Consider the following 15,493-nt stretch of genomic DNA (forward strand, 5'->3'; position numbering starts at 1 on the left):
CTTAATTCACAGTGGGGTTTTTTTTTCTTCCAAATTCTGTAGCTAGCATCACTTTCATTAGGGGAAAAATGTACCCCTGCCACTATAAATAAAGGAGAGGGAAAGATACTGAACGCTGAAGCCTATTCAACTGCACATTTTAAATTAATCCAACTAATGCCACATTAATTATAACCTCGGGGTTGGCAAGCGTATTTGCTTCCGATATTTTATCCTAAGAATCTCAATCGCTGCTGTTCGCCACGCACGCTGTGGGGCTCACTGCAGGCGAAGTCCACCCCCTAAATCCGTGATGGCAAACCGGTGGCACGCTGAGCCCTCTCTGTGGGCATGCGCGCTGTTGCCAGTTGCTCTTCTCGTTTCCGGCCAGCTGGTCTTTGCAGGTGCCAGAAAATGGTCTGAAAATGGCCAAAAACCAAGCTGTTTTTTGGGCTGTCTCCGGACCTTTTTCGGGCTGTTTTCTGGGATTTTTAGCCCAAAAAACAGCCTGGAAATGGCCTGGAAAACAGCCAGAAAACGGCCTGGAAAAACACCGGAAAACGGCCAAAAAACAGGCATGTGTGCGCCAGCCAGCTGGTCTAGAGGTTTCCGAGAATCCAGTTTGGGCACTTGGTCCTGAAAAGGTCCACCATCACTGCCCTAAATAAATCAAAACCAAATGCAGGCGGACTCAGGAATAGCCCAGGCCTATTATAACTAGCAAAACAGCCTGCATCCGAGCAGAGAAAATGCACAGAGAATGTCCAAGTCAGATATAACTCTAGGGGCGATGCCTGTGTCTGGTTTCTGTCCTTTACTGTCACTCTGTTTCTATCGTTTTAGGCCCAGCAATATTTCACTTCTGTGATCCCAACTGAAAGGACCAGAGCAACAATACTTTAAAATATTCCTTAGGTAAAACGTAATGTTTAGCATGACTCGACCCATGTTCTGCCCCAGCTACGGACCCCAAAGAACGCAGCACACACAAAGTCTGTACAAACCTTAGTTTATATGGTTGGCAGAAAGCCCAGAAGCAATTTGCAGAAAACTTAAGATCAAGGCACGAAGGAGAGTGAACGAAGTTGTTCCCTGCAAATTGCTTCAGTCGGCATTCCTCCTTAAATAGGCTAAGGGAGTGGCCAATTAGCCCCAAGCCTTACTCTCGAGGAGACCTCCTCCTGAAGAGCCACTCGTGCCTTTTGGCAGCTCTGCGCGCCCGTGCATCGAGAAGAGGCTCCTCCTCTTCGTCCTCTTCACCCATGGAAGCTTCTGGAGGTTCTGAAGGCCCTGGCTGAATCCCCGCCTCTGGCACATCTTCTCCGGCCTCGTTGTCTGAATCAGCCACCAGGTGCACAGGCTGCGTACGGGCCACAACAATCCAGAATTGTTAAGGGCAAACGGATGCTTTTGTTTGCAGGCTGTTCTCACTTAATGACCTGAAATTAGCTGGTAGGAAACACCACTGCTAAGTGAAGCGGTCATTCAGCAAGGACCTCCAAGATGACTTACATTACCCTGTTTTCTTCAAAATAAGACATCCGTTGATAATAAGCCCAATCGGGCTTTTGAGTGCACGGCAATAAGGCCAAGCGCTTATTTCAGGGTTCAAAAAAATATAAGACAGGGTCTTATTTTCGGGGAAACACAATAGCTGGCAGGAAACGCCACTGCTAAGTGAAACGGTCATTCGGCAAGGACCTCCGCGACGACTCACAACATTTTTTCAGGATGGCCGCTAAGTGAATCACAGGTTGTTCAGTGAGGAGCGTTTGGCTTCCCCCACTGACTTTACGTGTTTGGGAGCCAGCAAGGAAAGTCCACAGACGGCGATCATGTGACAGTGGGAAACTGCAACAACCATGAATGCAGTTTGCCAAGTGCTCAAATCATGATCACATGACCGGAGGTGGGGGGGGGGGGAAACGCAGCTCCATGTTTGTGGAGCAGTTTTAAGTCTTCCCTCCCTGGTCGCGGAACAAGCGGCCCCCTAAGCGAAGTGTACCTGCACGGGTTAACTATTTAAGCTCCTTTGATAGACTGGGTGCAGGACTTTTAACAAGAAACTTTTTCGGCAACCCTACCTTGCCCTCCGGTTGCAAACTTGGTCCCATCTGGATGAATGTCAACTGAAAATATCGGCTTCGCTGGAAAAAAAAAAATAAGAGAGAAAAATACTTTGAGCAGAGTATCCTTGTAATGCACCACACTGCGGGGAGACAGAGAGATAGTTTATCACTAACAAAGTGATAAGTCAGCCAGCAACTATCTAAAATAAAATTTCAAAGCTTCCAAGTTAAATTTAAAGAGGAAGAAACCCGACTATTCCACTGCGTTTTTCCAAAGAGATCAATGACCAAAGATGCTGTAGACCGGGGTTTCTCAAAGTCAGCCAATTTAAGACAAGGGGACTTCAACTCCCAGAATTCCCCAATGTAAGGTAAAGGTAAAGGTTCCCCTTTGCACATATGTGCTAGTCGTTCCCGACTCTAGGGGGCGGTGCTCATCTCCGTTTCAAAGCCGAAGAGCCAGCGCTGTCCGAAGACGTCTCCGTGGTCATGTGGCCGGCATGACTCAATGCCAAAGGCGCACGGAACGCTGTTACCTTCCCACCAAAGGTGGTCCCTATTTTTCTACTTGCATTGTTTTTTTACCTGCTTTCAAACTGCTAGGTTAGCAGAAGCTGGGACAAGTCACGGGAGCTCACACGGTTACGCGGCACTAGGGATTCGAACCGCTGAACTGCCGACCTTTCGATCGACAAGCTCAGTGTTTGTTAGTTGTCAACAAACAACTAATAATACACTTTAAAACCGACACGTATCACACCCTCTGGGGGTGACCTCTTTCACGGCGAGGTTTGCACTCTGGAGGTCTTATTGATCAATGTGATTTTAGCTGACTTTCTAAAAGAAAGCACAACGGCTCCCAAGGAAACTCTGCAATGGGGCTACTTTGAGGAGTCCTTATCCACCAATCCTTTGGATGGAAGGAACTTCAAACACCCCTTCCTTGGAAGCCCAGCAGGACACTCTGGATATGGTATGGGTATTTGTAGCCCTTTCTTCACCTCTGCAAAGAAAAAAAATCCAACGATGCTTCCAGATCCTTCTTGACAATAAGGATTAAAGGATCAGCAATACGCTTTGGAGATTTGCTCGATCTATATTCTTTAGAGGGTTAATATGTGATCTTCCGTTACTGTTGTTGGTTATCTTTACAAATCTCCTAGCAAGAAATCGCTAACGCAAAGCTTAACTGTCCAGGAGGCTAAATAAGGTTCAATAATGCACAATGAAAGATGATCAAAAGACAATCCTGCTTTCCATAAAAACCAACCAGACCCGTCGTAAAATGTTTTCCAAGTTAGAGATGCTGACATTTGTCTTCCTAATGGGAAATCTATGATCTGTTCAGCAGCCCAAAGTATAGTTTAATACTTTTTTTCCAGCGAATGTCCCATAGAGGGTCCAAGCAATTTTTGATCTGGATGGAAAATACATTTCCTTCAGAGGTCATGAAATGGCCACTTATGTGCTAGATTACTTCCAAAGAGCTCTTTTAAGTTTTCAGGGGGAGAAAAGGCCGTTTAGCTTCCCTTTGATGGAAATACTGCATTTCCCTGGAAATAAGACCAGGCCTTATATTAATTTTTTTGCTCCAAAAGACGCATTAGGGCTTATTTTCTGGTTAGGTCTTATTTTGGGGGAAATACGGTACTAAATGCATCCATCTGGCTGACAATCTTAACTGGGGCTTATTTTGGGGGTAGGATTTATATTACTAGCATCCTGAAAAATCATGCTAGGACTTATTTTCCGGTTGGGTCTTATCTTCGGGAAAACAGGGTAGCACAATGCTAAAATAGGGAACTGTGCCCTTCAACGAAGGTATTGGGAAGATATACACTGTCCCAGGTCTGCAGAAAGTAAGTACTGTTTTCAAGTAGCGGAAGAGATCAGAGAACCAGAAACCGTCTCTTTAAATGCTAAGTTGTCACTAACACCTTTCATTCTACGCTGAACAAAGAAAGACTCAAACCACGAAGCCTAATTTAAATGTCAATAAATATCTCCAAGAAATGTCTATTACAGAATGTCTATCTGGTTTAATCATCCAGATCATGGGTGTCCCAAATTTGCTTTTTCCAAAAGGCAACTAACTGAACTTCCTTGGTTTTTTCCTCTTTGAATGGAAGAAGCTTCTTGGATGAGAAGCGAAACGTTTTCAAAGAAAAAACAACATGGAAGACCTGTTGCCTTTGGGATCTCCAAAAAATGTGTACCATAGATATAAAATTGTAAATACTGTGTTTCCCTGAAAATAAGACCCTGTCTTATATTTTTTTGAATCCCGAAATAAGTGCTTGGCTTTATTTTCGGGGAGGTCTTATTATTTTGAGGTGCATGGAGCAAGATGGGGGTCCTCTTGCCATCTTACCTGATTTCCAGCTCTGGGTTTAAATATTTTCAAGGAGAGTCTTATTTTAGCGCGTGCATTCAAAAGCCCAATTGGGTTTATTATCAGGGGATGTCTTATTTTCAGGGAAACAGGGTACTACAAAAGCTACTGCCATCAAACATGTCAAAGAAAACGGTTTTACATGCAAAATCCTACAAGGGAGGCGTTTTTTTAAAAAATGCAGCAAACTCTTTATAAAAGTTTTCTGTATTATTCCTGCGCTTCAAGGTCCTGATATCAAAACCCAGGACAAAGGAGAGTCAAAACTGTAAGGAGCTACAGCACTTCAGCTAGTAAACAAAAGACACTGCCCTCTGCCACCTATTCTGATTTTCCTTAGGAATGGAAAACTTTGCACACGCTTACAAGACTTAGAGAGAGTTAGAAGACCTCTTGCACTGGCTCAGAGGACTCCCCCCCACACACTTTTCTCCTTCCCTCCCACGAGTCTGGAGGGGTCTCGCACTGGAGTCTCCCCCTAGCCCTCTGCATGTGCTCAGAGGTCCCCCCCTCTCTCCACCCGCCTCCCCATTGAATATGGGAACCATTGACACTTCCCTAGCCCTCTGCACTGGCTCAGAGGACCCCCTCCTTCCCTCCACCCCACCTGTGGGGATAAAGCCGAAGACCCTTTCTCAGCACTCTGCACTGGCTCAGAGGACCCCCATCCTTCCCCCCCCCACTTTCTCCTCAACCCCCCCCCCATTGAATATGGGAAACAGTGACACCTCCCTAGTCCTCTATACTCGCTCGGACGACCTCTCTCCGCCCGTGGGGATAAAGTTGAGGACCCTCCCATAGCACTCTGCACTGGCTCAGAGGACCCCCATTCTTCCCCCCCACTTTCTCCTCAAACCCCCCCCCATTGAATATGGGAATCATTGACACTTTCCTAGCTCTCTGCACTCGCCCAGAGGACCCCCTCCTTCCCCCCTCCCCATGGGGATAAAGCCGAGGACCCTCTCCCAGCACTCTGCACTCGCTCAGAGGACTCCCCCCATTTCTCCTCAAACCCCCCCCCACCCCACTGAACATGGGAATCATTGACACTTTCCTAGCTCTCTGCACTCGCCCAGAGGACCCCCCCCCCTCCCCATGGAATATAGGAACCATTGACACCTCCCTAGCCCCTCTTGCACTGGCTCAAAGGACCCCCTCCTTCCCCCCTCCCCGTGGGGATAAAGCCGAGGACCCTCCCCCAGCACTCTGCACTCGCTCAGAGGACTCCCCCCCCTTTCTCCTCAAACCCCTCCCCACCCCACTGAATATGGGAACCATTGACACCTCCCTAGCCCTCTTGCACTGGCTCAGAGGACTTTTTCCTCCCCCCACCCCGCCCATGGAGATAAAGCCAAGGACCCTCCCCCAGCACTCTGCACTCGCTCAGAGGACTGCCCCCCCTTTCTCCTCGAAAACCCCACTGAACATGGGAATCATTGACACTTTCCTAGCTCTTTGCACTCGCCCAGAGGACCCCCCCACTTCCCAATGGAATATGGGAACCATTGACACCTCCCTAGCCCCTCTTGCACTGGCTCAGAGGACCCCCTCCTTCCCCCCCCACTTTCTCCTCAAACCCCCCCCCCATTGAATATGGGAATCATTGACACTTTCCTAGCTCTCTGCACTCGCCCAGAGGACCCCCTCCTTCCCCCCTCCCCATGGGGATAAAGCAGAGGACCCTCCCCCAGCACTCTGCACTCGCTCAGAGGACTCCCCCCTTTCTCCTCAAAACCCCCCCACCCCACTGAATACGGAAAGAATGACTGACACTTTCCGAGCCCTCTGCACTCCCTCAGAGGACTTTTTCCTCCCCCTCCCCCACTCCACTTTTCTCCTTCCATCCCACGAGCCTGGGGGAGGGGGGTGTCTCCCCCCCGGCCCCCCCCCTCTCTCTCTCTGCACACGCTCCTCTCACCGTTGTGGTTGACCCAGGTCGGCTTCAGGAGCTTCATTTTCCTCCTCCTCCTCCTCCTCCTCCTCCTCTTCTTCTTCTTCTCCTCCTGCTTCTTCCCTCCACCGAACGGCTCCGTGTCGAGAGGCCCGGCTCAGGCTGCCCTGGGCGGAGGAGGAGGCGACGACGACAGCGGCGGCGGCAGCGGCCTCAGCCCCGGCCCCGCCGGCCGCCTCAGCGCCGCCTTCCTCCTCCTCCTCCTCTTCTTCCTCCCTTCTTCTTCTTCTCCTCTTCGAGGCCCTCAGGGCCGCCTCGCCATCGCCCGTCCCGCCAGCAGCAGCAGCAGCCGCCGCCACCCGGCCGCATCCCCCGCTCCCGGCGGCTCCCCGGCAACGCCGGAAGTCAGCGGAGGGCAACGACCCAAGCGGCCCGGCGGGAAACAAGGGACGACGCCCAGAGAGGCCGGCCGGGTGGCGCGGCGGGGGGCTTCCCGGGAGGGACCCGGGAAAGGCGACGGCCCCGGTACGCCGAGACCGTCAGGGAAACCCGGCGTCCCCGGAGAAAAAGAAAGCGGCGGGGTAGAAAGAGGCTCGGAGGCGGCTCAGAGGCCCGGGCGGTCGGCATGGCTAAGGCGAGGGGGCTGGGAGGAGAGGAGAGACAAGAGGGGCGGCCCTGTCAGGCGGCGGGAAACTACAGCTCCCGGGAGCCTCGGCTATGGCGGCTGGGGCTTGAGGCATGCTGGGAGGTGTAGTTCAGCGGGAGGCGACGGGGAGCGAGGCAGAGAGCGAGAGGGGGGGTGACGTCATGAGTGTCCTTGCAAGTCCCCCGGCCTGATTGATTTGGAGAATGGAATAGGAATAGAACTAGAATATAGAATATAGAATATAGAATAGAATATAGAATATAGAATAGAATATAGAATAGAATAAAATATAGAATATAGAATAGAATAGAATATAGAATAGAATATAGAATAGAATAGAACATAGAAAATAGAATAGAATAGAATAGAATAGAATAGAATAGAATAGAATAGAATAGAATAGAATAGAATAGAATTAGGATAGGATAGGATAGGATAGGATAGAATAAGATTAGAATAATATTAGAATAGGATAGGGTAGAGTAGAATAGAATAAAATTAGGATAGAATAGGATAGGATAAAATAGACAATAGAGAAGGAAGGGGAGTAACATGGCATGGCATGGCATGGCATAGAATGGAATACTTTATTTAGCCAAGTGTATTTAGACACACAAAGAATTTGTGTCCTGTGCAGAAGCTCTCAGTATACATGCAAAGCAACAGAGTAATGATAATTTTAATTCTGATGCCAATAAAAGGGGTTATAGTAAAGAAGACGAGAATGATAACAATAATACTCCAGCCATACAACATTAGGTAAAAATAGCATAGCATAGCATAGCATAGCATAGCATAGCATAGAATATGAAATGGAATTAGAGTAGAATAGAATAGAATAGAATTCAATAGAATTCAATAGAATAGAATAAATACAATTCAATAGAATAAAGAATAGAATAAGATTAGAAGTAGAATAGAATAAGAATAGCATAGCGTAGCATAGAATGGAATAAGATTAGGATAGGATAGGACAGAATAGAATAGAAATAGAATATAATAGAATTCAATAGAATAGAATAGAGAATAGAATTCAATAGAATAGAGAATAGAATAAGATTAGAAGTAGAGTAGAATAGAATAGGAGTAGAATATAAACTTTATTGTCACTTTAAATGTACACTAATCAGCATACATTAAAATGAAATTTTGTTGCATTCAGCCCTTTAAAAGAGAACCATTATGCATATAGCCCCATATACACATATTCAAGGTATACAAATATTATTTATTGATATATTTTTCCTATTGTATTTATATACTTTATTAAAATATATTTTAAAATACATTAAAATGTATTTACCTATTTTACCATTCAGGTAGTTCTCCACTCATAACAGTTCATTTAGTGACCGTTTGAAGTTACAACGGCACTGAAAAATATGACTTATGACTTTTTCACACTTACGACTGTTACCGCATCACCTTGGTTACGTGGTCAAAATTCAGATTCCTGGCAGCTGGCTCATATTTATGACCGTTGAAGCATCTCGGGGTCATGTGATCCCCTTTTGCGACCTTCTGACAAGAAAAGTCAAGGGTGGAGCCCGATTCATTTAACAATTGCGTCACTAACTGCAGTGATTCGCTTAACAACTGTGGCAAGAAAAGTCAAAACTCAACAAATATCCCACATAACAACAGAAATGTTGGGCTCAATTGTGCTAATGGACTACCTATATTAGATAGATAGATAGATAGATAGATAGATAGATAGATAGATAGATAGATAGATAGACAGATAGATAGATATGTGTATATATATGTGTGTGTATGTATATGTATATGTATATATATGTGTGTGTGTGTGTGTGTATGCTCGTATAGGCCTTACCAGCCACCTGTGGACACATCGTGGACAGCCCACAACCAGTTAGATGTCATCCTCTTTGAACACGATTGCTGCCTGCAATTACTGCAAGTTCAAATCTCACCAGGCTCAAGGTTGACTCAGCCTTCCATCCTTTCGAGATAGGTAAAATGAGGACCCGGATTGTGGGGGCAATAAGATGACTTTGTATAAAAAAGAACACCGCTGGGGAGGGGGGAAAGCCCTACTCAGCAGGTATATACAAAAGTATGAAGGCTATTGCTATAATGCATTGTGAGCCGCCCCGAGTCTCCGGAGAAGGACGGCATATAAATCGAACCAATAAATAAATAAATAAATAAATAAATAGATAGATAGATAGATAGATAGATAGATAAATAAATAAATATTATGTATAATATAGGTAGTCCACGAGCACAGTTCAAATATTATTAAAATAAAAACAACATTCATTATAATTTATTGGCCGCCCAATAAATTATATCTTACCATAGTCCAATTCTGGGCAGCTTTATAAATTCATAAAGGTTTTTATTTTTATTTTTTTGGTTGTTTATATGTTCTGTTTATACTTTTCTAATTGATTTATTTACACCACCCATCTCACCTTGCAACCCACAAATCAATGAGAGAAAACATTCAAAATAATAAATATTAACTTTCAAATTGAGACACAGAGAGAGAGAGAGAGAGAGAGAGAGAGAGAGAGTTGCGCGCGCAGCTCTTCCGGAACTTCCCGACGAGCCTTCGGAAGCGGGAGAGCAGCAATCAGAGTCGGACTGCGGTCCGTCGCTGAAGCGGTCCTCCATCAGGAACGGAACCATGTGGGCTGGTGGTGCGTTAAACCTCCTCGGGAGCCGGACGGGAGGCGTTTTATTTCGGTAGGCGGCCAAAAGGGGGTCCTAGGTGGGGGTCTTTTCGCCCCTTCGTCTGTTTCCAGCGGCGACCAGCGCATTCTTAGGGTGGATTTAGGGGAAGCAAGCCTCGCCCTTGGGGACGCCCCGCACGAAAACCTACCATACAGCAGAAGAATAACAACAGTTGGAAGGGACCTTGGAGGTCATCTAGCCCAACCCCCCGCTCAAGCAGTTGATCCCTATTCCATTTCAGACAAAGGGCTGTTCAGTCTCTTCTCTAAAAAAAAATTCCAGTGGTGGGTCACCCACCATTTATCATAATTTATAGAACATCGAATAAGGTTGGAAGGGACCTTGGAGGTCATCTAGTCCAACCCCCCTTCTCAAGCAGTTGACCCCTATTCCATTTATTTATTTATTTATTTATTAGTCACATTTCTATGCCGCCCAACTCCCTAGGGACTCTTTATTTCAGACAAAGGGCTGCCCAATCTCTTAAAAGACATCCAAGGATGGGTCATCCAAAATTTATCATAATTTATAGAACATTGAATAAGGTTGGATGGGACCTTAGAGGTCATCTAGTCCAACCCCCTGCTCAAGCAGTTGACCCCTATTCCATTTATTTATTTATTTGTTTGTTTGTTTGTTTGTTTGTTTGTTTGTCGCATTTCTATGCCGCCCAACTCCCTAGGGACTCTTTATTTCAGACAAAGGGCTGCCCAATCTCTTAAAAGATGTCCAGGGTCATCCAAAATTTATCATAATTTATAGAACATCGAATAAGGTTGGATGGGACCTTGGAGGTCATCTAGTCCAAACCCCTGCTCAAGCAGTTGACCCCTATTCCATTTATTTGTTTGTTTGTTTGTCAAATTTCTATGCCACCCAACTCCCTAGGGACTCTTATTTCAGACAAAGGGCTGCCCAATCTCTTAAAAGACGTCCAGGGTCATTCAAAATTTATCATAATTTATAGAACATCGAATAAGGTTGAATGGGACCTTGGAGGTCATCTAGCCCACCCCACCCCCTTCTCAAGCAGTTGACCCTATTCGATTTCAGACAAAATGGCTGCCCAATCTCTTAAAAGACATCCAGGGATGGTTCATCCAAAATTTATCATAATTTATAGAACATCGAATAAGGTTGGGACCTTGGAGGTCTTCTAGTCCACTCCCCCTGCTCAAGCAGGAGACCTTATCCTATTCCAGACAAATGGCTGTCCAGTCTCTTCTTCAAAAAAAACTTCCAGTGATGGAGCATCCACAACTTCTGGAGGCAAGTCGTTTTATTGATTAATTGTTCTAAGTGTCAGGAAATTTCTTTAGTCCTAGGTTTGATCTCTCCTTGATAAGGTTCCATCTATTATTTCTATTCATTTGTATCCTGCCCTTATTGCTTTTACAAATAACTCATGATGGCAGACACCTTCCTTCTAATTTGTCTGCAACCCTGGATTGACATTATATATACTTTTAGTTCTCAGTTAATCTGGAATGGACAACTTCGCGCGAACCACTGGCAGTCTTCCCTCTTGGAACTGAGAACAGCTCTGCCCATGAGGTAAAGTAAAGCCCAAATTTTATTATTATTATTATTATTTATTCAATTTATATACCGCCCTTCTCCTAGTGGACTCAGGGCGGTGCACAGCCAAAACTAAAATACATAACAATACAAAATTTAAAATTAATTAAAAGAATTATATACTTTGGCCCGAATTAAAACAATGCGAATTAAAACCCATTAACAGATTAAAACTAAACAATTAATAACCATTAAAAACTAAAAAATTTAGGATCAAATTTTATTTGATCCTTTCCACCTTATAATATAGGAAGTACTATAAAATTTATTCTTTCCCTTACCTTATCTGAGAAATGTTGGAATCTTGTGGTTAGGTTCTCCATTCTCTCATTTTATCATCCAAGAACTGAACAAGGTTAACTTTGGTAGACAGTGAATGAGCCGAGATCATTCCTGGATGAGTAGTGATTTAAATCTTTATCATATTAATTATTTCTGAACATTTCACATCTGTTTTGCCATCTGTTGAAACCTAGATAAAAAAGTGATAGCTTTCTTGGTTTAGTCCTAGGAGTGAGGTCAGCCAGGCTCTTTACAATTCATATACGTGTTTTAAAAAAAGTAATTTGACTGGGAGAATCCATTAAATGTTCTGGAGTGAGGAACTTGGCTTGCTTTTCCAAGTTCACATTTCAAATTTATCCAATACACTCAACTAACTAATTAATATGACTGCAATTTATTTTTTGCTTATGCAGGAAAAAGTGCTGCTGAATCCAATAGGATTTACATTTGAGTAAGCACATATATATCCCAATACCCACACCCACACGTATAAGTGTAGTCTCAACTTCTGACCATAACGGAGCCTGGAAATCTGTCTTACGTGACCGACTCAATTTTACAATTATTTTGTGGTGGTTGTTAAGCAAACACTATGATTGTAATGTAAATGTGCCAGTTGTTAAATGAATCCATTCCTATGGTTATTATTTTTTTTTTTTTTTGCTATTAAACTGGCCCAAAAGGCCATGAAATAGCAAAAAAATGTTATAAATCAGTCACAGGACTGCACAACGCTACAACCGTCTGTGATTTTGAGATTTCTTTTTTTTGCATTGAAGTCCTCCTGAGAAGGTGAAATAGCATCCTATAAAATTCAAGCGACCACTGATATTTTATTTATTCCCCCCCTCCATTAGAGCAGAGCCCCCAAGGAAGAAGAAAAGGATAGATCCGAAGAGGGACTTCGCTCTAAGAGAACGGCTGAAAAAGAAAATCAGAAAATTGGAAAGAGCAGCTCAAGAGTTGGTTCCTATTGAAGACTTCATCATCCCGTTCAGATTCATGGATGAAAAAAGGTAATGGAACACCAGGCAGGTGGGATCACTGCGGATCGTTACCGCAATTTAAAAAAAAATTATTTAGCATGTTCATTCGTGCCGGCTGGGGAATTTGGAGAGTTGACGTCCACACGTCTCCAAGTGGCTGAGATTGAGAAACCCAGAGGGTATACCATCATAAATATGAGTTACTTTGTCAGGCATCTGAATTTTGATCATGTGCCCACGGGGACGCTGCAACGGTCATTAAGTGTGACAACTGATTATGAGTCACTTTTTTCAGTGCCGTTGTAACTTTGGTGACTAAACAAATTGCTGTAAGTCGAGGACAACTGTTCTGACCAAGACTTCATGAGATAGTAACAATCACACCCTTAGTCCCCAAAAACCTCTTTTTATTTCAACGGCAGTGAATTATGTTCATTCACAGCCCGTAATGAGTCCCAAGCAGTTTGTGAATAGTCCGACAGAAGTCTGCCACAGACTTTCGGGATAAGGCTGATAAGCACCCACCTTTATCTCCCTTGAAACACTGCCAAAGACCTAATTGCCAATTAGCTTTGCAAGGCCAAACAGAGCACAGAGTCAAAACGGAGCTTCAGAGTTTAAACCGACCAGAACGAACAAAGTTGCTTCCTGCAAAGGCTCATGTCCCTTTGCTCCATCTTTATGTCTTATGGGAGGGGCCAATCATTTCCAAGCCTTACTCCCGAGTCGCCCATTTTGTCTTAACTGTTCTTGCTTTCTGGCAGCTCTGCTTATGCGCGCACTGGGAATAGGGTCCCCCTGTTCCTCTGCCTTGCTGACGTCAGACTCTGGAAGCTCCGGAGTCAGCACATAACTCCCAGATGGCCCTGGCCCCCTCTCTGCCTCCGACGCAGAGCCCTCGTCTGAGCCTTCCCCAGACTCCAGGACTGCCCCATGTTCCTCCCCAGCCTCCTCCCTGTCTGACTCTGCTGCCAGCTCCGCAGGCTGCCGATGGACTACAACAACAATCTATATGAAACTACAAAAAAAACCTTGGTTTAGAAAAATCTCCCACGTGACTTTTTTTTAAATTTGCAACCTGTTTTGCTCACAGGGTCCGAGAACTTATACCGCCCTCCCTTGAAGAAAGCGAAAAACGAGCTAAACTTTTGAAACAGTGGGCCGCCTATAAGCAACGACAGGACAAGGCCGAGATGGACACCATAAAAACTCTCATCGCCGCTCAAGAACAGGCTTTAAGGGAATTGCGCCTGGAGTCGGAAGAGCTGTATCAGGCAGCCATTCTGCGGGATGATGGCTTGTTCCCTTTCGACAGGGAAGAACCCCTGCACACTCCCCCTCAGGCTACGTACGAAGCCCCTGAAGGAAAATGCAACGATCTCACGAAAACATATACTTACTGATTTGGGTTGTGGGAAAAGCAATACCATCAGCAAGCATAAACATGCTCCATTATGTTCTACCTGACCATTGCTTAGATCTCAATCACCAGTCCAATGTAGCTGTTTGATAAACTTACCATTGACACACATACCATATTTTTCGGAGTATAAGACACACTTTTCCCCCACCAAGAGGTTGAAAATTTGGGTGCGTCTTATACACCGAATGTAGCCCCGCCCACCCGCTGGCCCCCACCCTTTGGCCTCTGCCTCCTAGCAATTTGCCTCCTTACAGCAAACAGCAAGTTTCATTTTCAGCACAGGCTGATTAGCACAAGCAGCTGATTGTCGGTTGAATCGGTCTCCTGACCATCAGCTGTTTCAGGCTGCAGGGATTGCTATGCCGTCTCCATGGGCCTCCTCTGTTTGCTGTTTGCTGCAAGGAGGCAAATTGCTGGGAGACAGATTTTTTTTTTTCTTGTGCTAATCAGCCTGTGCTGAAAATGAAACTGAAACAGGCTGTTTGCTGCAAGGAGGCAAATTGCTGGGAGGCAGAGGCAGATTTTTTTTCTTGTTTTCCTCCCCAAAAAAGGTAGGTGCGTCTTATAGTCCGGAGCGTGTTATACTCCGAAAAATACGGTAGATCATATAAGAGTCAGGGGGAAAAGCTTTGAATGCTGACTCTTTAAAATAGTTTAATGTCCTACATGCTCCAATGTTTCGGTGGCCACACACATATATTCAATAAATAAAATCTTGTGAGATACCTATGAGCCAATTGGAAAAGATTAATTTTCTTGGGAGATTGAAAATGCAATGCATCCGAAGCCCCATCCTAACTAGTCTGAGCTGATTCTTAAGATATTAAGATTCTTAAAATATTAACATTTTTAAAATATTAAGATTAAGATAGGGGAGACATGATAACAGTGTTCCAATATCTCAGGGGCTCAAGGACTCAAGCTATTCTCCAAAGCACCTGAGGGCAGGACAAGAAGCAACGGGTGGAAACTAATCAAGGAGAGAAGCAACCTAGAACTAAGGAGAAATTTCCTGACAGTTAGAACAATTAATCAGTGGAACAACTTGCCACCAGAAGTTGTGAATGCCCCAACACTGGAAGTTTTTAAGATGTTGGATAACCATTTGTCTGGTGTAGGGTTTCCTGCCTAAGCAGGGGGTTGGATTAGAAGACCTCCATGGTCCCTTCCAACTCTTATTCTATTCTATTCTATATTAAAGGTGCAATTAATGTATTGATCAGCGTTTTGTAGAAATTCCACTTTTTGCTACTCTTCTGGAAGTTGAATAAATTATACTTGCCAATCGTTTAAAGTAGTTTTGCCCGACAGAGTGCTGATGAAAAGCTATTTTATACAGGGTAGTCCTCGACGTATGACCACAATTCAGCCCAAAATTTCCATTGCCAAGAGTCGTTAAGTGAGTTTTGCCCCATTTTAATACTGTCGTTAGGTAATTGCTGCGGTTTGTTAAGCTAGTAACAGGGTTGTTAAGGGAAGCTGGCTTCTCCATTGACTTTGCTTGTTAGATGGTCACTAAAGGAGATTCTGCAACAGACATAAAT

At 44.7% G+C, this 15,493-nt stretch overlaps 2 protein-coding genes across 3 annotated transcripts in view; one reads left to right on the top strand and one right to left on the bottom strand.

The window, feature by feature from the left end:
- Positions 1-6,996, bottom strand: part of HIRA (histone cell cycle regulator) — a 40,031-nt gene extending 33,035 nt beyond the window's left edge. The window contains exons 1-2 of one of the 2 annotated variants that reach the window (XM_087880225.1): positions 6,359-6,996; positions 2,064-2,126 (exon numbers count right to left, since the gene is read on the bottom strand). In XM_087880225.1, the coding sequence (XP_087736351.1) occupies positions 2,064-2,126; positions 6,359-6,395 (100 nt within the window). In that variant the 5' untranslated portion in view covers positions 6,396-6,996. The remainder of the gene's footprint in view (positions 1-2,063; positions 2,127-6,358) is intronic. The other variant, XM_087880226.1, reaches the window with a different exon arrangement.
- A 2,547-nt stretch (positions 6,997-9,543) lies between these two features.
- MRPL40 (mitochondrial ribosomal protein L40) lies at positions 9,544-15,243 on the top strand. Its single transcript, XM_087880231.1, has 4 exons — positions 9,544-9,689; positions 11,148-11,231; positions 12,398-12,556; positions 13,620-15,243. The coding sequence occupies exons 1-4, from the start codon at positions 9,631-9,633 to the stop codon at positions 13,927-13,929; spliced, it is 612 nt and encodes a 203-aa protein (XP_087736357.1). The 5' UTR covers positions 9,544-9,630; the 3' UTR covers positions 13,930-15,243.
- Positions 15,244-15,493: the final 250 nt, after the last annotated feature.

This window comes from Pantherophis guttatus, chromosome 17 (genome assembly GCF_059756535.1).
Source record: "Pantherophis guttatus breed Tessera chromosome 17, ASM5975653v1, whole genome shotgun sequence".
Classification (NCBI taxonomy): Eukaryota; Metazoa; Chordata; class Lepidosauria; order Squamata; family Colubridae; genus Pantherophis; species Pantherophis guttatus.

Bases quoted from the DNA above. Each gene is read 5' to 3' on its own strand.
- MRPL40 (XM_087880231.1), top strand. From the start codon at position 9,631: ATGTGGGCTGGTGGTGCGTTAAACCTCCTCGGGAGCCGGACGGGAGGC. The intron at 9,690-11,147 runs GTAGGCGGCCAA...ATATACTTTTAG, and splicing joins ACGGGAGGCGTTTTATTTCG to TTCTCAGTTAATCTGGAATG. The intron at 12,557-13,619 runs GTAATGGAACAC...TTTTGCTCACAG, and splicing joins AGATTCATGGATGAAAAAAG to GGTCCGAGAACTTATACCGC.